Source organism: Nuphar pumila, chromosome 5 (genome assembly GCF_984573655.1).
Source record: "Nuphar pumila chromosome 5, dmNupPumi1.hap1.1, whole genome shotgun sequence".
Taxonomy (NCBI): domain Eukaryota; kingdom Viridiplantae; phylum Streptophyta; class Magnoliopsida; order Nymphaeales; family Nymphaeaceae; genus Nuphar; species Nuphar pumila.
The window spans coordinates 118,150,129-118,172,072 of record NC_143253.1 but is presented as its reverse complement, the minus strand read 5'-3'; the positions used below and the strand labels follow the sequence as shown (position 1 = coordinate 118,172,072).

Sequence of the window (21,944 nt, the reverse complement as noted above, 5' to 3'; positions counted from 1 at the left end):
GTAGTAAAAATTGCTATAAAAATGCAGCAACTGTCAATTAAAAAAATTTGTGAAATTGTCAATAAAAAAGATAAGCCCAACCAAAAATGCCATTTTAAACCTCATGCTGAAAAATTGAAAATGCATTCAATTATGTCTTTCCTCCCCCCTTTTTTTTGGCAAATAGATGAAAATTTGTGCGGCTTTTGGCAAATTACTCAGGAAAAAAAAAAAGAACAGAAACAAAAAAGGGGGCATGAAGTTTCTGAGCAGCTTCCCTGGGAAGGAAAGAATGTGTCAGAGAGCCATGAAACGCCAAAAGGTCCACTGCTTGACTCGACTCTCCACGGTCCTCTTTTTCTGTATACGCGCAGAGATGAGAAAAACCCCAAAACTAGACAACCAAACCAATCCCATCCATGATAGAGAGAGAGACTCCAGAGGCCCAAAAAATGACGAAGAAATCCACCGCCGCAGGTGTCAGCAGCTCCGCCGGCGGTGGTGGCGCTACGACCACCACAAGCGTACCACCACCACAAACAACAACAACAACAACAACAGCTCCTCTGGTCCGCGGCCGCGTCCTTCTCCGGGCGACGGAGAACGTGAGGGACGTGTACACGATAGGGAAGAAGCTAGGGCAAGGGCAGTTCGGGACGACGTACCTGTGCGTTGAGAAGTCGACGGGCGCCGAGTACGCCTGCAAGTCCATCCCCAAGCGCAAGCTCATCTGCGCGGAGGACTACGAGGACGTGAGGCGTGAGATCCAGATAATGCACCACCTCTGCGGCCACCCCAACGTCGTGCAGATCAAGGGCGCCTACGAGGACGCGCTTTTCGTCCACCTCGTCATGGAGCTCTGCGCCGGCGGCGAGCTCTTCGACCGCATCATACAGAAGGGCCACTACAGCGAGAGGAAGGCCGCGGGGCTCATCCGAACCATCGTTGGCGTCGTCGACGCCTGCCACTCCTCCGGCGTCATGCACCGCGATCTCAAGCCGGAGAACTTCCTCTTCGCCGACGCCCGCGAGGAGGCGCCGCTCAAGGCCACCGATTTCGGCCTCTCTGTCTTCTACAGGTCCGGCGACGTCTTCTGCGACGTCGTCGGCAGCCCGTACTACGTCGCGCCGGAGGTCCTGAGGAAGCATTACGGGCCGGAGTCCGATGTGTGGAGCGCGGGCGTCATCCTTTACATCCTGCTCTCTGGAGTCCCGCCTTTCTGGGCAGGTACTTACACAGCATTTTGTGTTTCTTCTTCTAACAAGCAAACAGAAAGAGAGAAGAAAAAATGGGAGTTTTGGTTAGGATTTTCCCTTTGTCCTGTTTTGTTTGGTGATTTTTTAATTGATCAACTTCTAGTCATCTGTTGCTATCGTTTTTTTTACTTGTGTTTGTGTTGTTGTTGGTATCTTAAGATACTGAACAGGGGATATTCAGACAGATTCTGCAAGACCAATTAGATTTCAAGTCCGAGCCATGGCCCGGCATTTCTGAAAGTGCGAAGGATCTAATTCGGAATATGCTTAATAGGAACCCGAGGAAGAGATTCACTGCTCGTCAAGTGCTATGTGAGTAGATTTCCTTTGTTTTTTGGCAGTGCGATGCAACCACCTTAATCCATTTTGGATGACTGCAATTGATGGTTTATAGGATTCTTCTTCTTCTTGTTATGTTGCCTTGTTCTTGTAATAGGCCACCCATGGATCGTTGATGATAATGTTGCTCTGGATAAGCCTCTTGATTCGACAGTGATTTCACGACTCAAGCAATTCTCCGCCATGAACAAACTTAAGAAGATGGCTTTAAGGGTAAGCTTTCCCATCAGCCCCATTCTCCTGCCAAACAGAATATTTGCCTGAATTATTGATAAATGAGCTCTTTTGTGCTTGTGAAATTGAAAAAAACTTGGTATTTGGCCAAATGAGCCAAAACTGAACAAGAACTGTTCGTCTTTGGCTGAGCTCCTGTGGCCTCGGGTAGTCTTATATGGGTAATAAGATATTTTATATTTATCATATATAAAATGTAAATGAATTGGCGCTAGGCATGACTTCAGATACAAGAGGTTGGGAGAATATTTCTTCACCTTATCATTCTTTGCAAAACAAAATATTTTGAAACAAGTCTCGAAGTACATTTCCCTCTTCAAAGAAAGGATTTGTGCTTTTCAAATGAGACAGCTTGAACTCAGCTCGCTCATAGTGAATCAGCTCAAACTCAGCTTGGGCTCGTGGCAGGGTGAGCTAGGGTCCGGGTTCAAGCCTATATTGAAGAAGGAAAAGCCAAGCTTGAACAAGCAAGCTCAGCTTGTTCAACTCCTTTGCCAGCGTGGTTTCACCCTCTAGTAACTAAAGTGAAGAATTAAAGGATTGGAAGCATTAGAACTGTCAAACTGATTTATAATGTTGACTCTTTTGGGACATCTACAATTGTTCATCATGGACCTTGCTGTGAAACATTTCATACTATTGTATATGACAAATTTCTAGAATGGGAGGGGAAGAATTTGAAAGAAGGAATTTGTTATTTATGTTGAGTCGTTAGGATGATTTTCTTTAACATCAATTGAAATAAGATTACCTGAACTGGGTTGTGTTCACAATGAGGCCAAAACCTGTCCTTCCCTAGTAGTTATGAAGATGAAACATATCCAAGGTGTCCATCTTGTATCAGATGACTAATGTCCAAGGATGAATTATGATAATGAGACATACAACCATAAAAATTCAAGTTCTAGATTTATGGGGCAGGGGGACTTGAACAAGGAATTTGTTGAATCAAGTAGTTAATCACCTTACTCTCATTATGTTAGGAGAAACAAATAGAATTCCAATCTCCATGCATGCTCTCTTCCAAGTCTTCTTCTCAACTTGGCATTAATTATCCTATTCTCTGTGCTGCAATCTATAATAAGCAATTCAATTTTCTGGCAGAGATCATGGAAGGTCTATGTATTTAATTTTCAAGTATGCATCATCTGCCAAAAGATGGTATGATAGTTCAATTTTTTTGGGGAATAATTCCTTTTTGAGTTTAATGGTTGGCCTATTGATCAAGCCACAAAGTATGTCTTTGAGTTCCAACTAGCTCATGTCTCAGAGATCCAAATAATTCTCTTCGTTCCCATTTTGGTATGGTGTGAAGGTACTCAATATGACAGAGATGGCACCAACTATAATGATTGCTTGGAGCACAAATTTTGAAAGTTGCGTCATGCGGAACAATATTGTAATTTCTTATTTTAGAAGAGAAACAGTGAAACTTGTAGAAAATTGATGTATTCTATACCCTAGTAAATTTCAAGTTTGCTGCTTTACCTTTTCTTTTCAAGCAGCGAACCAAATTAAAACAAAGCTGGCTAAATTAATGAACTTGGCACCAACAGGCTTTTTCAACTTTTAGTAATTAGGGCTCACGTTTGTTTTCGATTTGGTTTTGAGGCCTACTATTTATTTCATTTATGGAAAAGAATTGAAGAATAAGATGCGATTCACTAATCCAAATTGAAAGGTCCATTATTATTCATGCAGTCTGAGCTTAAGTAAGCTTTGCATTGTTGCAGTTGAGCTTGGTGACAAAAGCAAAACATGTTTGAGCAAACTAATTCTTGGTTTGGTTCATAATAGTTGCCGGAAGTGCTACTATAAGGCGGGAATCGCGATTCCCAGGAAGCAGTAACCAAAAGCGGTGTGGAATTGCGCTTCCTATGCATGAGAATCCTGTTTCTCACCTATGGGAATCCTGATATTACCATGGATGAGTTTTTATTTTCATTGGAGTTATAATTCCCAAGTTGAGAAATTTAATTCCTCACCATTTGTAGTGTGATTTTGTCTAGTGCAGCCACAAGCCTCTCTTTTTCTCTTGTTCATCTCAAATAAATGAACAGATTTACATAATATATAGAATATAAATGCACATGACTTTTGACTTTAGTCTTAGTGTTTTGATTGCAAAAAAAAAAGTTCCTTTTATTTTTTTGAATTACTGTATCTAGTTTGATATGTTTTCTATATGCATGTTGGACTGTTGTGCTCTATCTTAATTGTAGTTGTTTGTTCTTTGTTTCATAATATGACTACATCTGTTTGAAACTTCAAATTGCTAAATTTTTGAACTGAGGATAAATAGCTTATCAGCCTAATTTGTATTACTTTTTGCACAACTCATTAGCTTTTATGTATCTTATATGCATCTTTATTATATTACAATTACTATATTCATACCTACATTAATATGAAATCATTAACAATACATAATTAGTTATATGCTATGGCACATAGGTGTGAGTACGGATACGGGTGCGGTTGCGGTGATGCGGCACTTTAAAAAAACTTGGGTGCGGGGAGGATATATATACTTTAACAGTTTTAAGTTAGCATTACTAATGAAATAAAAATAATTATCATAGCATAAAACAATTATCATATCATCAATTCATCATGCATAAATTCATGCAATAAATCAAATTAAAAATAATTATCATATCATAAATTCATGCAAGCCTGGGTTCATTTCTTCTGAACCCAGGCATGGAAGCTGAACCCAGCAACTCTGGATTTGGTTATGCTGAACTCAGGAGCCCAACCTAGCATGTCTGAGTTCAGCAGAACAGAACCAAGGCCTGGGTTTAGGTTCTTCTGAACCCAGGAGCCAAACTCAACCTTGGGTTCGGCCCTTGCGGCAATGAGAGAGAGAGAGAGAGGCGGTGGAGGGAAGAAGAAGAAAGAGAGGAGAAAGAAGAAGAAGAGAGGAGAGAGAAGCTTACCGGTGTTGTCGCCGCTGCCGTAAGAAAAGGAGGAGGAGTGGGGACGGGAGGTGGAGGAGGGGTCGAGAAAGGGGAGGGGGGTTTACGCAATTGTACCCTAACCCCTCTAAAAAACATGATTTTTTTTAACTTGAACTGAAATGAACTCAGTCATAGCTGACCGAGTCCATTTCTGGACATTTATGCGGTTGACTGCACCCGATGCTGCTGATTCTTATGGTAGCCGCACCGGGTGCCGCACCCGCACCCACGTCGCGTCGCATCGACGCAGGTGCGGCGACCCTTATGAAGACTCCATGTGACATAGGTTATATGTTTGTTTTGTTAAGACACACACACACACACACACACACACATATATATATATATATATATATATATATATATATATATATATATATATATATAACATTGTCCACTCTTGTACATTTCTTGTTGTTTAAAGGTATCATATAACAATTGATTATATTGTTAGGCTTAGTTGAAGTTTCTTAGAATTATAACATGTGTGATGAATTACGCATCAATATCTGCACAATTTTTTTATTATATCAATGTTTTGTATCCAAACTCCGAAATAAACTTATGAACTTGTAGTTTTTAAAGGTTTTGCATTTTTGTTGATTGTATGTGTTATTTAGTTATCCTATTAAATGATCTTATGTAGTTTTTCTAATAAGTATAATTGTCAATTGGAGACTTCATTTCTTAATTATTGGTTTTTGTCACTTCTTCTTTCTTCAAAGAACTTCATTCTTTAAAAGTTGTTTTCTTACATCCAGCATTTTATCATTATTTCTCATAATTTCTTATACCGCTTCATGAATGATTCCCCCCTACGGCTTCCTATTCGCTTCCCGCTTCCCAAATCCTCATTTGGATTGATCGCTTCCTGATTCCGATTCCCATACCGCTTCCCTTTTTCGATTCCTGTTCTGGCAACTATGGTTCATATACACCTGCAGTTGGAGGTGCAAATTAGAGATGATGATGCTAGAAGAGCATATACCTAGCAATTCTGGTTTTCATCATTTACGTTGCTGCAATTGTGTACATGGAATAGCTGGAAGGTTTATGCTTGGTAGTTGTTGATTTGGTTGACTTCCATCTTCCGGTAGTGACAGCCAGTGATTATTGATACCTTGAAAAAGGTGTTAATCCCATCTTTATGGTGGAGTTCAACTTAATGAGTGAACACCTTTCACCAGACATCCCAGCCCATGTATGATCATTGTTTTTGCAGCAAGGGAATAGTAAGTGTATCTCTTTGTGCCTGCAACCATAAGCCAAAGAATCAACCCTAAAAGTTGGCTTCAACCTTTTGCTGACATACACATATGGTTACAACTAAAACTTCTCATTTTCTGTTAGTGTTTTGGCTAGCCGTAAAGTATTTGTTAGGGGAAGCCATTCCAAACTTTGGGAGTTAACTGGTTCATGGTGAGAATGGTGGTTCTATTTGTAATCATTTAGAACTGTTGCTTGCATTGTCTTGCATATAGACATTTTGGGAATGGCCAGCACCTACATGTATCCACACAATTTAATTCCAGTGTGTGAAAGCAACTATCATCAACACTTCAACACTTACCGATACCTCATTTTGTGTATGGAAGCAGCTAACATTGCTTTGAAGAGTAAAGATGGGGCAGTGACTAAGAATTAGAAACTTCAAAAGTTATATTAAACATTGCAATACTTTTATGAAATTAATCTATATGAAATGATACTATAATGATGTATCTAGAGAATGACCTTGGTTCAGTTGGTGGAGAAGTGGAGAATGCCAATATATAGCATGTATAATCTCAAGACCGAGTAGTATACACTTGCTCTCATGTCATATCTGCTTCTACTCAATTTAAAATGTTAGAATCACAGGATTTGCCTATCTCAATAGCATATTGTTGAGTGCCTAACCAATACGCCAAAAAGCCTTAGGGTGATTAAAGTGCATAAAGTCCAGCAAGATCCTAACAATCCGCCATGCTCCACATGCAACATCCTTCGCGGCCCACTCTAAGATGGCTCTCACTCTGGTCTAGGTAGCCCTTTTCCTAGGTTACCTTCCAGGTAGGGATGCAAACAGACCAGATCCAGTATGCCACTTTTATGATTTTTGGCTGTTCTGACCCGATCGGTATCTGACTTTCCTATGTATTTAGCTGATTCGTATCCGATCCGTTTGCATCCCTACTTCCAAGAATCTAACTTGAGACATGGTGGTTACTCTGATATCAAATATTAGGTGCCTAACCAATACACCAAAAAGCCTTAGAGCGATTATGGTATATAAAGTCAAGCCCTTAAGCCAGCAGGTTCTTAACACATTTGACAATATTTACTAACTTGATTCTTAGATACAGATTAGGTTGTGACTTTCACTACCTAGAACTGTTTGTGCATTTCTAAAATTGTTGGATCATGTAGTAAAGAACACTAAGGAGTAAGGACATAAGTCCATGAGGAAGTTGGAGGATGCTTCCATGTAATTGAGAGAGCAACCCATGTCTTTTCAAAATACTTTTTTGGGATTAAACTTTGTACTTGAATAATAAAATTATTTTAGTACATGTTTAATGAACAATATAATATTCTAGTGGCTCTGCCATTTATAGAAGAAAATGGGCAAGAACACCCCCACCTTGCCTAACGATTAGATAAATGAGTTGTGCACTGTTTTTGTTCCTTGATTGAAAAATGGAGATTCCATTGTTTACTATTTTCACAAACACCTCAGTATCATTATCTTTATAAATTGGAAATTGTTGTAGTAGCCTTTGCCTGTTAGAATGTACCTCTTCCCATCTCCATGGCTTACCTCCCTACGAAACATCTGAGTGTGTTCCCCAATGACTTGTTCACAACTTCCATTTGGACATCGAAGGATGATATGCGCTGCTAAAGTGAAACCTCCACTTTTTACAAGTCCTCTTCCTATTTTGGGGATATCTATCTTTTTTTCCTATATTGTGGAAGGTTTGTGAAGAAATTCTTTGTTGATGTGGCTATCAAGTAAACTCCACACTCATTTCTTCTTGTGAGGTCTTAACCTAGATAGCCACTAAAGCAGCTCAATGTTAGCAGCTGTTAAAAGCAGTGCAATTGTGACACTGTGCATCACAAAGTCCAAAATCAGCATTCATGCTTTTGGAAACAATCTTCTAACTGATGTTCATTTTATAATGTGAAGTTAACCATGTTAGTTTAACGCCCTTCAAATGAACACATAAATGCATGTATACATACATATGTTTGTATATATTATGCATGTGTTCTTTGAATTTGCTCTTCCTAGATCTCATGGTTGAATGTTCCACATCCCAACCCTGCTCTTGGTGACTAAAAAAATGCACAATTCTTTGGCATGGGAAATTGCAGGGTATAACACTGGAGTTGTCATTATTAAGGAAACAATTTTGTAGAAAGAAAAGTAAGATAGCCTATTCATTGATGTACAATTTTGGTGATGGACTACAAAATAATGCACAATTAATTCTTTGGCATTACAGGGTACAATGTGGACTTGTTATTGCTATGAAACACTTTTATAGAAAAAAAAACACTAGGGTAACCTAATCATTGATGCACAATTTGGTGATGGCATTATTGAAAAAGTGATCCATGACATTCTTGGATGAGGGTTTGGGATAGCCCATACTTGCCTTGGACTCGTCTTCCAAACAGTCTAGCTAACTATGGTGGTTCCCAATTGCAAATGTCCCATGGCAATCCTTTAAGAAAATATAGGACCGTGTATGTACAATAGGCAGTATTGAAGATCAGGGAATGAAAGCTAGTGATGCGGGATGAATGGAAGAGAAAAAAGTGCCAAGTGGGATTCAGATTGGTGAAGCTTCAACATGACAGAGGGGAGCTATTTTCATATGAATCCAAATGATTCCTTTTCACTAAGGTGCAGAACTAGCTCAATTGCTGTTGTTTCCTGCTACATGACAACACCTATTTTATTGAAAGCATGAGTGTGCAATAATGGTGATCTGAAATTGATGTAGCATCAGGTGGTGGCTGAGGGCTTTGACATCAATATGCAAGATGAACATGGTAGAGGCAATGCAATGCAAATGCTCTTCATGAAACTGGAAAACACAGACACAGTTTGCAGTGGATAAATGTAGAAATCTTGGCTGTTGATAATACAACCATGACAGGAGCCACAATGAGCATGCACAGCTCAAACAATGGCTATAGATTGTTAGATGCTTCATAAGGTTTTGAGGTTCCATGTTCTAGAAGGAACTCAAAAGTCAGGACTTAGGACTAAGGATGGACACAAGTCACACAACTAACATATTAGGTTCAAGTTTGGATCTCTCTCTCTCTGCATTCCAGCAACTTAGCCGGTCTTTTATAATAGACTGACTGCTTCTTGCATTTTTGGATTTATCTCATGATGCATCAGACTTGGAAATAAGGCTTACTGAGTTATTATCTGTAGCTCATAAGTTGTGAATCTGAAATTTATTGGACCTCAGTGTGTAAGGTTTAAGTCATGTGGTTATTATATGTTCACCTTGGGTTATGTATATCAGAACTCTGTCTCTCTCTCTTTTCTAGATATGGATGCAACCTGATGCATGACACTAGTTCGAGGTGCAAGTTCATGAATTTTTTGAAAAATAAGACGAGAGAAAATGTATTCTAATAATTTTTTTATATCTTAATATATATAAATGCATTTCATTGAAATATAGTAAAAATATTAAAAACCTAATAAAAGTATTAAAATAAAGTTCGTCTATGTCACATGGGTGCGGGTGCGGGTGCCACGCAATTTCAAAATTTTTGGACACGGGGACTCGGCTATATATATATATTAAAAATATATATATATAAGACTCGGTCAAAGTTGTGCCCATTAGGGGACAGGTGATTGTGAAGGCATTCTGTACACTTTCTTCATACAGGAATAATTCACTTTTGGGCACTTTCTTCATACACTGTAATAATTCACTTTCTTCATACAGGAAAAAACCACAAAAACTTGAGTTGTGCCCATTCTGTACTTAAAACTTGAAAGTGTACAGGTTTTTTAGTTGTGATGGGTTTTTTTCCTTACAGCTGTAGCCCAGAAAATTTCAAAAAAAAAATTCAAAAAAAAATTCAAAAAATGGACCAAAATGCCCCTGGGTGCGTTGACCACACCCAGGGTCGGGTTGACCGAGTCCGAGCCGCACCCGTGTCCGCACCCATGTCGGTGCGTGTCGACGCGGGTGCGGCGACCTTGGAGCTGAGTTCGTGTGACATAGGTTCGTACATGTCTGGGTTGTGTCAGCATGTCCAAGTCTTGTCCCTGGGCACGAAGCCCAAGTGATGTATCTCTGTGGCATAGTTTAACACTTGCCACAGTAGACATTTGATTGGAAGAGAACCAATGGGGAATCAGAGAAGGATAAACAAGTAGTTCCATGTGATGCCAAATTGCGATTTTTCCCCCCCACGCTAGTTAATTTGTAGATGACTCTCTTTCTTTACGTAATGTCAACATCGATTTCCATTCTACTGTAAAGATCTTCAGTCAGGTTTTTGAAATGCTTTTGAGTATTAGAAACTATTATAGATTCTTTCAATATTTACTTAATGTCACAGTGCTGTTAGTGGTTTGTAACCTCCGGTGGCTTGTGGCTGGTGGCTGGTGGCTTCTGTTCTTATGTAGAGTAGCTTGTTTCTTTTCTTCCCAACTTATTTATGAGCTGCTATATGCCAGGTTATAGCTGAAAGCCTTTCAGAAGAAGAAATTGGTGAATTAAAAGACGTCTTTGAAATGATAGATACTGATCATAGTGGCAGCATCACGTTTGATGAATTGAAGGTGGGCCTTAAAAATGTAGGTTCTGAACTTATGGAATCAGAGATAAAGTCTCTAATGGAAGCGGTGAGCAAAACTGTGAAATGGCAAAATTGCAGCTGTGATATAATTGCCATCAAGCCATATTAACTCTTTTTTGTTGAGTGGCAGGCTGATATTGACAATAATGGTACCATTGATTATGGAGAATTTCTTGCGGCCACTGTGCATTTGAACAAGATGGAGAGAGAAGAAACTTTATTCGCAGCTTTTTCATTCTTCGACAAGGATGGAAGTGGTTACATCACCATCGATGAGCTTCAACAAGCATGTTGTCAATTTGGTTTGACTGATGTTCACCTTGATGAAATGATTAAAGAAATTGACCAAGATAATGTACTCTCTCCCCAAATTATAATTTATGTTTTCTGTCATAATTTTTGTGTCATCATTGCTTTCAGAGTAGTGCTTGATCCATTTTTTTTTTCTGGCATCAACCATTATTTTATCCCTTTAGCGATGTAGAAAATTCGAGTAAAGAATTATGATTCTCGTTGTCTTTTACTTTGGTATGTATGCAGTGAAGTTGCAAGGTTAGGCATCACAGTTCTGCCTTTGTCACTATTCTGTCTATTGTGCACAGATTTGTTCAATCAGTCTTTCAATATCTGCACATAAACAGTTTCCAAAGCCGATGTAAATTGATGATGATTGAAAACCTCATGAATGTGGAATTCTGGGGCACCGAAAGAAAAATTTCTACATTGATTTAAATGTTCCTTTATGATTTTTATGGATGATTTCCAAGTCATGAATTCTACTGGTTTCCAAGTATTTTTCCTTGAATTTGATTTTTTCCTTATTGTTGGCACTTGCAGGATGGTCGTATAGATTATGATGAATTTTCTGCAATGATGAGAAAGGGCAGTGGGGTTGTTGGGAGGAAAACTATGAGAAACAGTTTGCATGTTAGCTTTCGGGATGCACTGAAAATTGCAGAGAAGTGAAAACCCAGCACAACTAAAACGTTTACATTAAAATTGAACTTTAGCCATGGATTGATGACAAGGTAAAACAACAGTTTTCATGAAAACATCCATCTTCATTATTTGAAAGGAGGTAGAATCTTGATTGCAGAATGTATTATATTTCTTGCAGACTTTCTGGTACTAGAGCTCTTTCTTTTCCTATTCTCATTTCTTATTTAACGTTTCTTCCCTTCTGACAAACCTTTTATCTTCACTATTGAAAAGGAGATAAGATCTTAATGGCAGAATGTATTATATGGCTTACAAACAGCTCCGGTACTAAAGCTCTTTCTTTTCCTTTTCTCATTTCTTATTTAATGTGTCTCCCCTTTCTGAACCATTGTGGTGTTAACTATGATTGTTTTAATGGAGAAACGAATTGATCACTGAACCACAACATACTGGTCAAGCCAAGAAAGTTATAAACCGTCCAAACCACCTTCAAAATCAATTCTAGATGTGCTTTTCAGCAAATCTATTCATACAAATATTATCTGTGTTTAAAAACCTGAGACTAGGTACTTAGATCAGATTTTTTTGTCACATAACAAGATTTTTATAATCTAGTAAATTTGAAAATTTTCCAACTGTTTATACTTAAGCACATTATAAAATCCTATTTATGCATAAAAAATTTTTGATCTAAGAGCCTATTTTTATGTTTTTAACCATGGTCACGTCTGTATGGTAAAAAAACTAGAGCAAATTTTTTTCATCTAGGTACTTGGATAAAAAAAAAATTAATAGTTACTTGGATCAAAATTTCGATGCATAATCTTTTTTTTATATATATTTACAGGGAGAAACCACCCACTGGATCAGAGACCTAGCCGCTCTGGCTTTGCCTGCTGTACTTACGATTACTGTCCTGGCAGCATAAAACTTCATGGGCTTCAGCTTGTGCAAGGATTTGAACCTAGACTGCCTGCCTAGGCCCCATCCCACTAGGCCAAACCCCTTTCGGGCTGCATAATAAGCTTTTTATAAACTAGAAAATTTCAAACTGCTGTTTTTAGCATATTATAAAATCCTTTTTTGTTTTTTTTTTGAAAGGCATGGGGTTAGAGAACAACAGCCGCTCCATGTGGTAGAGGTATTGGAACCTGGGCCTTTAGCTTGACACAGGCCGCTGCTTACCACATGTGAAACCATCTGGGTGGTATAAAATCCTATTTATGTATCTAAATGCTTATTCTTAGGTTTTTAACCATGGAGTTCACAAGCCCCAAGGGGTTTGATGCAGTGGGAGGGGGCCTTGGCCGCTAGGTGGGGCGGTCAAGGTTCCATTCCCATGGGCGTCACCCCTTGCATTGCTTTGAACGACTCTTTGGGGGCTAGGGGTGGGTATCTATTTCAGGGAATGGTTTCCCTGTTTCTCTTGAAAAAAAAAACGTGGAGTTCACATCTGAATGGTCAGATTTGTCAGAAAAGACTTCTAAAAATGTTTGACATGGATGGTCCCTCTCTCTCTCTCTCTCTCTCTCTCTCTCTCCCTATCACTATAGACTGTCGAGCAAGATTTGTTTACTAGGAATCGTGCTTTTTTCGTAATAAAATCATGATCTTTTGAGTTGTGAAGTTTTGATACATTGTAGGCAGGCGATTCATTTGGGGCCTGAAAATTCTTATTGCATATAAATGTGAATCCAAAACCATGTAGAATAAAATCTGTTGGGATTTTTGACAATCTAATCATTTGAGTGGATGATTTAGGACGAGTTCCCCATGGGTGGCAAATTTAGAACTCAGTCTTTGATCGGCCGCATGATTCGCACGAGTCACGGTTTTTCATTTAATTTGCCATATGTTAGGTACCTATATGTACCATATTATTTTATATATTTATGATTGTGTTAGACTATTCAATTTTAATACCATATATTAGGTAGCTATATGTATATTGCCCTTTTAATCATTAAAGAATGAGGCATCCGAGAAGCTATGAGATTCTGGGTGGTCTTTGTGGTTGAAATGAGCGAGACCGGTTGATTGTGGTCTTCCCTTTTTGTGAGTTCATGCTCGTTCAGGATTTTAACTTCTCAACACCAACACCTACGTAAATCATTCCACCAAAGCAAACAAAAATGTTTATGGACTTTTGGCGTTTTTCATGTTTGCGTTTGCTTGAGGTACGAAGGGGAAAAAGTGCAAGGTCCAAAGGCCAGAGAGAGAGAGAGAGAGGGGTGGTTGATCCTCTTCCTCTCCAACCACTTAAGCAAGGGCATGACGTTTTGTAGCTCTTTACTAGTAACCTCGCAAAACCTAGTATGATAAAATCTTGTGGGTATGGGTATCTGATCTGGGGCCTATTTAGTTTCGGTTTATAAATTTTTTTGGCAATTTTTTTCCGATACTGAAGGAGACTCGAAAGTAGCCTTTGGTGAAGATGGGAGTATACCTACGATAAGGTCTTAATCAAACCAGAAAGCTACATTTTAGACTTTTTTTGGATAATACAAGGAACAACCCTGCCTTCCCTCCAACCGCACATTGGCTGACCTCCGGTTGGTAAACCCTTGAGGTCCCCTTGCCTATTGGGGTGTGGGTTTCAAATTTGTGACATCTCATCAACTTGGAGACATTTACAAGTCAGGCCCTTTCCATATGAGTGGAGCCCTTGTGGCCTACATCTTAGACTTGGGAAGTTTTTGCAGAGGCTTCTTCAGCTAAAACAGAATTGGACCTGCCTTCCCTAACAGGAAAGCTTTTTTTTGAAATGGGAGGGGGACCGCGAAAAGAGAGGGCCCACGGAAATGAATTCCCACGAAAACCCCCATGTTTCCGTGGCACACAAACGTGCCCTTGGTGGCTGAAGACGAGGGAGGGTGCTTCTGTTAACTGGGGAAAGGTCAGTCGTGGATTCCCGCCACCAAAGCTGATGCACATCGGTAGCTAAGATCTATCTATTTAGATAGCTAAGAGCTGTATAGTGTAGAGCTTGTAACTGATATCAAGCACACAAGATTTTTGACAGATACCATATAGCTCGGGTATGCAAGAATTTTGCCGTTGTTTTTAATAGGCAGATTTTTTAAGCAGACATAGCACACAATGCAAACAAAATTTACAATTGAAAACATCAACTTCCTGAGAAACGTCAAACACACCTGTCGGGTAAGATCGACGATGTAAAGCTTGGATTGGAAACCCACTAAGAATGGGTCCTGTAAGACTTTTCTTATTATTCTTTTATTGAGAACATACGGAAGACAAGACTTTTAAAAAGTAAACAAATGCATCAATCAATATGTATATTTATCTCTGACGGAAAACTATAATCAAATGCAATTCATATCTTATATACAAACAAAGACACGTGACAAGAAAAAGCACAAGGCCACGGGACTTCTATACATGCTGTTAGTCTTGGCGTAGAAGTAAAACGTTCACAGGTCGAATGCAGGCATTGCAAACTGCACTGCAAAATTCTCCACACGCATTCTAAGGTCAAGGGCATCCTTGTTGTGGAGGCCCTTCAAGAAATCCTTCTGTAACTTCCCATGCTCCCTTTGTATTGCGCTTGCAATCTGAGCTGCCTTCAGAAGAAACTCAGCAATCGTCTCAAAATCATTCTCCAAACAACCTCTCGACGTCATTGCAGGGGTTCCTGATCACAGGTGAAGGGAATAAAAATTAAGAAACAGCCAATACTTGGGATGACATAACAAGCATGCAGAGCACATTCATCGTCACAGGACGATAATCTTACCAATCCTCACAGCTGCAGAGGATACAGCACCATTATCACCAAATATAGCGCTTTTGTTTAGGCTAATATGGCAGCTTTCACAAACCTTCTCATAGTTCTTACCTGAAACAGGGTTAAAAAGCAGAAAGGTCAGAACCCGCAACACAGATACAAACCTCCAACAGACAATCAACGTCACAGCTATGGAATAAATTTGATCAAGTACACCATCCACAGTGATACATGCATCTCACAATTGCACAAATAATTAAAGCAAGCAGTGCAACTTCTGTAAACTGAAGACCACAAGAATATTGTTATCTCATTGAGTTGCCACCACATTGGTCACCCAGTAAGCCGAGGACCAAAAGAAGGTGAAGCTTCCTTATGAGGCAAAGCAGAAACTACTTAAAGGGACACCTCAAGGAGAAAATGTGGACACTCCTTAGCGTGAGGGCAATCTTTCAAATACACAAAGTAGAAGTGCATGAAGAAGTTCTAGTTTGTGCGGCCATGCACATACCACTTGGAGAGCTTGTTTGGAAGTTCATATATATATATATATCAAAGAACGCCCCTTGCTAATGTTGGTCAAAAAATAACAATTTATGTTTCAACATCACATGGCATTATGCAGTCTCTGGCACCCTGTATGACATCTTAAGAAGGGGAAATCATTACCTAGCAGCGAAATCCAACAATGATTGGCATCAAAACCGAATTTACTGCAACAGTTCAACATGCACCAAGAAGCACCACAACATTCAAGAAGATAGATGCTAACTAGCAACACAAAAAGAGATGCAAGATTGACTGGAGTTTAACCTTTTTGCACACACACACTGCAACAAAGTAGTCATATAAAAAAAATGTTTAAACCACAGCGGTGCTCGCCCGCATGGCCAGAGAGGTGGTTTTGAAGGTGTTGAGTTGAAGACCCCAGATCAAACCCCGCTGGCACAGGGGTGTGTCCGTAGCTTTCAGAGGTGGCCACGTAAGGCAGGGTGGTCGTGGGGGCCCACCTGGGGTTTTCCCTCGCTTCAGCGAGGGTTCCTCATCATAAAAAAACTGTTTACATGTCTAACTAGCAACCTGCAACTAAGCAATTCAAATATGATCCCTTGAACATCTATCAACCAATTCAATTGAACCTACAAAGCTGAAAAGAACAGAAACAAGAGGAAGCATGCAGTAAAGCAAATAGTATTAGCATAACACAAAGGATTAGATTATCAGGCTGAGTTCAAAACCACTCAATGGAGAGTGGAAACAGAAGAAAATTGATTTATGTTGGTGGTTTTGAATACCTGTTAAACCCAAAGGCCTTAAATCCCATAATATCAAGTGATTGTCTGTGCCTCCAGTAACTAGTCTGCATTTTCTTCTAAGCAAAGCAGCTGCAAAAACCTGAGCATTTTTCTTCACTTGTTGCATGTATGCCTTGTACTCGGGGCTGGCAACTTGCTTCAAGGCTACTGCAAGAGCAGCAATGTGGTTATTATGAGGTCCACCTTGTAAAGATGGGAATACAGCAAAATTTATCCTCTCCTCAAAATCATACTGCTCATTTTCATCCACTTGAAAAGGAGACAACCCTCTTCTCTTTGGTTTCATGCCCTTCCGGTAAAAAATTATTCCTCCTCGTGGACCACGGAGGCTTTTGTGAGTTGTTGAAGTAACAATGTCACAGTAATCAAACGGACTTGAGCATTCCTGCAAGCAATGGAAAACAGGATAAATCAGAAACTATTGAAGCAACTTGCAGGTTGCCAACGCCAATGACAAAAAAAATTGGGCAAAAGAAGTCATCTATAATGTAACATACAAAATCAGATTCTTCAAGTTGTCAACACAGGAGCATACAGTATTATTAAGGGACACAGATAAAGCATACGTGCATATAAACAATAGTCTAGCTTTATATACATTTGAGGTCAATCAATCTGAAAATGCTTGCAAGTAGAACACCAATAAACAAAAACAAGGATGATGCAAAGGTCAAAGCAGGTGAGATAAGATCATTATGACTGGGTTCATCCATTCCATAATTATCACTTTATCACAAACTATTAAAGAACAAGATGTTCAGTTCTAACAAAGCTCGATAGAAAACTCTCAAGCATTTTCAGTGTGCCCTAGCTAACTTCAGCTTCAATAAAATCCTAAATAACCGGTGAAGTACATCGCCAACAGAAGGCCAAAAAAACAAATGGAACAGAGTGGACACTTCCTCAATTTTCCTTCCATTACATAATAAAAGTTCTGCCTCAAGAGGATGATACCGTCCATGCAATTTGACTGGAAAAGCACATTAAAAAACCACATTGACAACTGGTTGCCTGGTTTTCCCAATACCTTTCAGCCATGAAGTAGCTAGATGAGTTCTAGAAAAGCCAAGCTTCAGAACTTTTGGTTTCTTTTTTTCTGTTCTTTTTGTTGATTATGGTGAATCTCACATGTGACCAAGCATGTGGGAGAGCATGCTTGTGCACATGAAAATTTGACATCCTGGACTACGCCTCTGCAGTCAGTGTCATTTAATGGGAAATAACAAGATGACCAATGCCAAGTCACATGCAAACCACTAGAATTATGGTTCGCTAGTGCACATGCAAAGCACTAGCAAAACAATGCCAAAGTTGCCAGTTAATACAAAAAAGTGTCAGGAAAAAGTTGTAACATGCAAATTTGACATATCGGATGACTGATCTGCAGCAAAGCGTCTTTCTGTACAACCGAAATAGAATGACTTTCCTAGATACAGGAAATCAAAGAAAAGAGTTACATATGCTCGGTAGTGATAGAATGCTTGCAGATTATAAAAAAAGTAAGCGTTCATGGAGTTGTTCACATGAGAATTACATATATTACAAAAAACATAATAAAGGGACAAATAAACCTAATGAGAATCAAGAGCTGATCTCTTTGCAGTCGCAATTGCAACCAAAGTTCATAGCCGTTTGGCTTCAAATGACAGATTCATCTAATAAACAATAATCATCAAACAGAAAATATGATCACATTGTTCCTGAATCCCATATCATAGATTGCATAGCTAGAGAAATTGTCAACACATCAAAGAAATGAACCCATGAACAACAGAATGAAAATATGATGGCAGAGATGAATATTCTAACATTTAATTTCATGCAACAAACGCTCGGACTGATACAGTGAGCTAGTCTCAGAAACAGAACAAAGCCAACAGCTTGCATAAGCATTGCAGTTTCTGTTCATACCTTGGCAGCCACAAGACCACTAATATGGGCCATGTCGCACATCAATACAGCTCCGCATTTATCGGCGATTTGCCGGAAACGAGCGTAATCCCATTCTCGTGGGTATGAGCTTCCACCACATATCAGTATCTTGGGACGATAATCGAGCGCCTTCTCTTCCAATTTCTCGTGGTCGATGTATCCTGTATGGGGGTTCACCTTATATGGAAGGCTCTCAAAGAAGATCGATGCTCCCGAGACCTTCTTCCCGCTCGGCGTATAGTAACCGTGACTCAAATGTCCACCAGATGGGGAATCCAAGCCCATGATCCGATCCTTGGGAAGAAGAAGGCCTGTGTAAACCGCGAAATTCGCCGAGGTGCATGAGTACGGCTGGACGTTTACCCCCCACTTCTCAGGATCGAGATGAAACGCCGCCAATGCCCGCTCGTAGCAGAGCAATTCAATCTGGTCGATGAATCGGTTGCCCACGTAGTACCTCGCACCAGGCAAACCTTCCGAATACTTATTCGTCAGGTGGCTCCCGAGTGCCTCCAGCACGCCCCTGCACACGAAGTTCTCCGATGCAATGAGTTCGATCCCCTTGAACTGCCGCTGCTTCTCCTTCTCCATGATTTCCCAGACATCCGGGTCCGCAACCTCCAGCGGCTGGTTCGCCCACGCTCTCACCGCCGCCCGCCTCGCCTCCATCCCGTGCACGCCCGTGGGCGCGGAGTTCGAGCACCCAGAATCCGGCCGCCTCAAGGCCGGAGAGGGCGTGGAAAGGGGCGAGGGCTCGGCCTCCCTGCGGCGCTTCAGGCACATCGGGTACCCAAGGATGCTGAATTCCTCCCCGTCCCGGTCCCGAACGGAATCGGCGTCGCTCCTTGTGTGCTCCGGTTGGTCGAGCAACTGGAGCGGAATCCGGCGAGAGCTGCCGGAATCCAAGACGCTCGAATCGATCTGCAGCGACATCGAGTCGTCGGTGCCCGGCGTCTGCGGCGGCGGGTTCAGCTGCTGGAACCCTAGCGAATGATTCGACTGAGAATCCGAGAGATCCATCGGAAACCCCAACGGAACGGAAGAAAATTTCTCGATCGCGACTGTTGTTTTCTACCCCTCTCCTCCTTCCTCCTACTTCTGAGTCAAGGAGACGGAACGGCGACAACAGCGGGCGAGGCGGCAGTAGGATCGTCGGAGCGTGACGGTGGCGGTGGCTGTGGCGGTGGCGGGGGTGGCTTCCATGAAATTCTAGAAGGTTCTTTAGAACCCTGAGCGAGCGAGCGCGCGCGCGAGAGAGAGAGAGAGAGAGAGAGGTACGTTTGCGGTGGCCTCCACTCCTTTTTAAAGGGGGTGAATCTGATACGAAAAACTTTCAGGATGAACCTGGACGCGATCCAGAACAGGTGACAGGTGCCAGGAGGTCACCAGCCCCTCAGCAAAAATGTTGCATGAGCTCGGACCTACACATCACTCCATGCGACACCATCATCACCGTGCGATGGGGAAAACCCCCAAATGGATGATAAATCTGAACCGTCGGATTTCAAATGTCCAGCAGTCTTTTTGTTTATATTATTTTTGATAATTTCTTGACAAAACCCATCCTTTACCTGATATTCCATGTCGTGCACCATAGTTTCTAAAATTCCGGATGCACTCCAAAATCCAAAGTTTTGGTGAAAACGTATAAACAGGTGATTGCTTTTTAAAGGACAAGTCTCTGGTGTGGATGAGCCAGGTGGCATCACATGGCACAATTTGAGTGTGCCTCTGCACCTGGCTGACAGTCTGTCAGTTGTAGGGCCCAAAAGCAGATGGAGGGCAGCCGCGCCATGATCCTAGCTCGGTGTGAATGTGCATACAGTACGAATTAGTTGAAAGTTGTAAATATGCGATTGTTTTTTTAAGGATAAGTCTCTCGTGTGGATGTGCATATGTAACCCTGTAGTAGGGATGGCAGTGGGGCGGGGCGGGGGACAAGGTCTCCACCCCCGCCCCGCCTCAAGATTTTATCCTCCACCCCCGCCTCCATCCCCGGCCGGGATGGATTTTATCCTCCACCCCCGCCTTCATCTCCGTTTCATGTCCTCCATCCCCAGTTCAGACAAGGATGAGGCAGGGCGGGGCGGGGATATTGCAGGGAAAAGTGGTTGAGGCGGGGATGAGGCGGGGATCGTGGCGGGGATGGGGCGGGGCAGGGAAAAGTGCATGTCCATCCCCACCTCCACCCCCGGACGGGGATGGATTTTAACCTTCGTCTCTGCCTCCATCCCCATTTCATACCCTTCATCCCCGGTCCAAACTGGGCGAGGCTGGGTGGGGCCCCGCTTTCCCCCGGTCCACTGCCATCCCTATCCTGCAGATGTATTCGACATAGTCAATTTGTTAAGGAACACTGCTATCTAAATAGATTATTTTCTAATAATTATAAAAAAATACTTTTTTAATATTATTTTAAATTTATTTTAATGGTTTAACACGTTACACGTTGTGATTGACAAGTTATAAATTTTTATTATTTTTAGAGTTGAGTATCGGTATCGGCCGATACAGCTGAATTGGCGGGCCAACGAATTCAGGGCGGATACCGATACTGACAACATTGGTTAGGGATGAACCCTTGAATCATGTCTTTTCAATATAAAAATGTCTTTTTTAAAGTTATGAAAAAATTCAATGCAATTTAAAAGTTGTTCTAAATCGTGTCCATAACGTTAGATTCGCTTTAAAAAAAAATATGAGCAATATTCAACTCATTGACATATCATATGCACATCCACACCATAGACTTACCTCTTTTTATATATATATAAATAACCAAACTAATCCTACGGCCCTCTCTTTGAGGATGAGCTTATTAACAGATCATAGTTCTCTCTCAGGTTCCAGACAGATCCGACTCATATCCGATTTTAGAATAACGTTGCATTATGATATTGGAACCCGATCCAAAATTTCTGAGTTGCACTATAAGCCTTTATGATATTGAATATGCTTAAAATGAGTTAAAACCATTGATTTTTAATAAAAAATAATGAGTCCAGTTAGAACCGATTTTGACCCAAATCCGACTATAAGGGAAGTTTGTTTCCAACGTAAATCCAGATAAACACAAATATATTTCTTATGGATTTGACCCAAGTTTGTATAGGCATCTAATATGAAGATACGGGTGAGATATAGTTTTGGACCGGGTTTTTGAGGATTGGTTCTTCTTTTAGTTATGGATCCGGCTTAGATCTTAAAATAAAGCTCGGAATCTGGTAAAAAAAAATGAGACCTTGTGAAGTAAAACAAGTTCAACGTATTAATTTTTATGTAAAAATGGGTTGGATCAGTCCCCTTCTAAACCATATTCTAATTTTTATGTAAAAATGACCCATATTGATTTTTATGCAAGAATGTGTTGGTATCCGGTAATGTTTATTCAGTTCCCATCTGGGTCTAAGTA

The 21,944-nt window shown here is 40.6% G+C and overlaps 2 protein-coding genes across 2 annotated transcripts; one reads left to right on the top strand and one right to left on the bottom strand.

Moving 5' to 3' along the window:
- The first annotated feature begins 201 nt into the window (after positions 1 to 201).
- Positions 202 to 11,897, top strand: LOC149838330 (calcium-dependent protein kinase SK5-like). The gene is made up of 6 exons (XM_090006521.1): positions 202 to 1,206; positions 1,395 to 1,547; positions 1,672 to 1,787; positions 10,476 to 10,643; positions 10,728 to 10,952; positions 11,435 to 11,897. Exons 1-6 carry the CDS (start codon positions 399 to 401, stop codon positions 11,561 to 11,563), a joined length of 1,599 nt encoding a protein of 532 aa, XP_089862647.1. The 5' UTR covers positions 202 to 398; the 3' UTR covers positions 11,564 to 11,897.
- A 2,921-nt stretch (positions 11,898 to 14,818) lies between these two features.
- LOC149838329 (serine hydroxymethyltransferase 7-like) lies at positions 14,819 to 19,754 on the bottom strand. Its single transcript, XM_090006520.1, has 4 exons — positions 18,512 to 19,754; positions 16,580 to 16,985; positions 15,294 to 15,395; positions 14,819 to 15,191 (listed from the first exon to the last, which is right to left on the bottom strand). The coding sequence occupies exons 1-4, from the start codon at positions 19,550 to 19,552 to the stop codon at positions 14,971 to 14,973; spliced, it is 1,770 nt and encodes a 589-aa protein (XP_089862646.1). The 5' UTR covers positions 19,553 to 19,754; the 3' UTR covers positions 14,819 to 14,970.
- Between the last annotated feature and the right edge of the window lie 2,190 nt (positions 19,755 to 21,944).

Coding starts and splice junctions, on each gene's coding strand:
- LOC149838329 (XM_090006520.1), bottom strand. CDS start 19,552: ATGGATCTCTCGGATTCTCAGTCGAATCATTCGCTAGGGTTCCAGCAG. Junction 15,396..16,579: donor AAGGCCTTTGGGTTTAACAG/GTATTCAAAACC, acceptor ACCCTGTTTCAG/GTAAGAACTATGAGAAGGTT. Junction 15,192..15,293: donor CTCTGCAGCTGTGAGGATTG/GTAAGATTATCG, acceptor ACCTGTGATCAG/GAACCCCTGCAATGACGTCG.
- LOC149838330 (XM_090006521.1), top strand. CDS start 399: ATGATAGAGAGAGAGACTCCAGAGGCCCAAAAAATGACGAAGAAATCC. Junction 1,548..1,671: donor CACTGCTCGTCAAGTGCTAT/GTGAGTAGATTT, acceptor TTCTTGTAATAG/GCCACCCATGGATCGTTGAT. Junction 10,953..11,434: donor AAGAAATTGACCAAGATAAT/GTACTCTCTCCC, acceptor TGGCACTTGCAG/GATGGTCGTATAGATTATGA.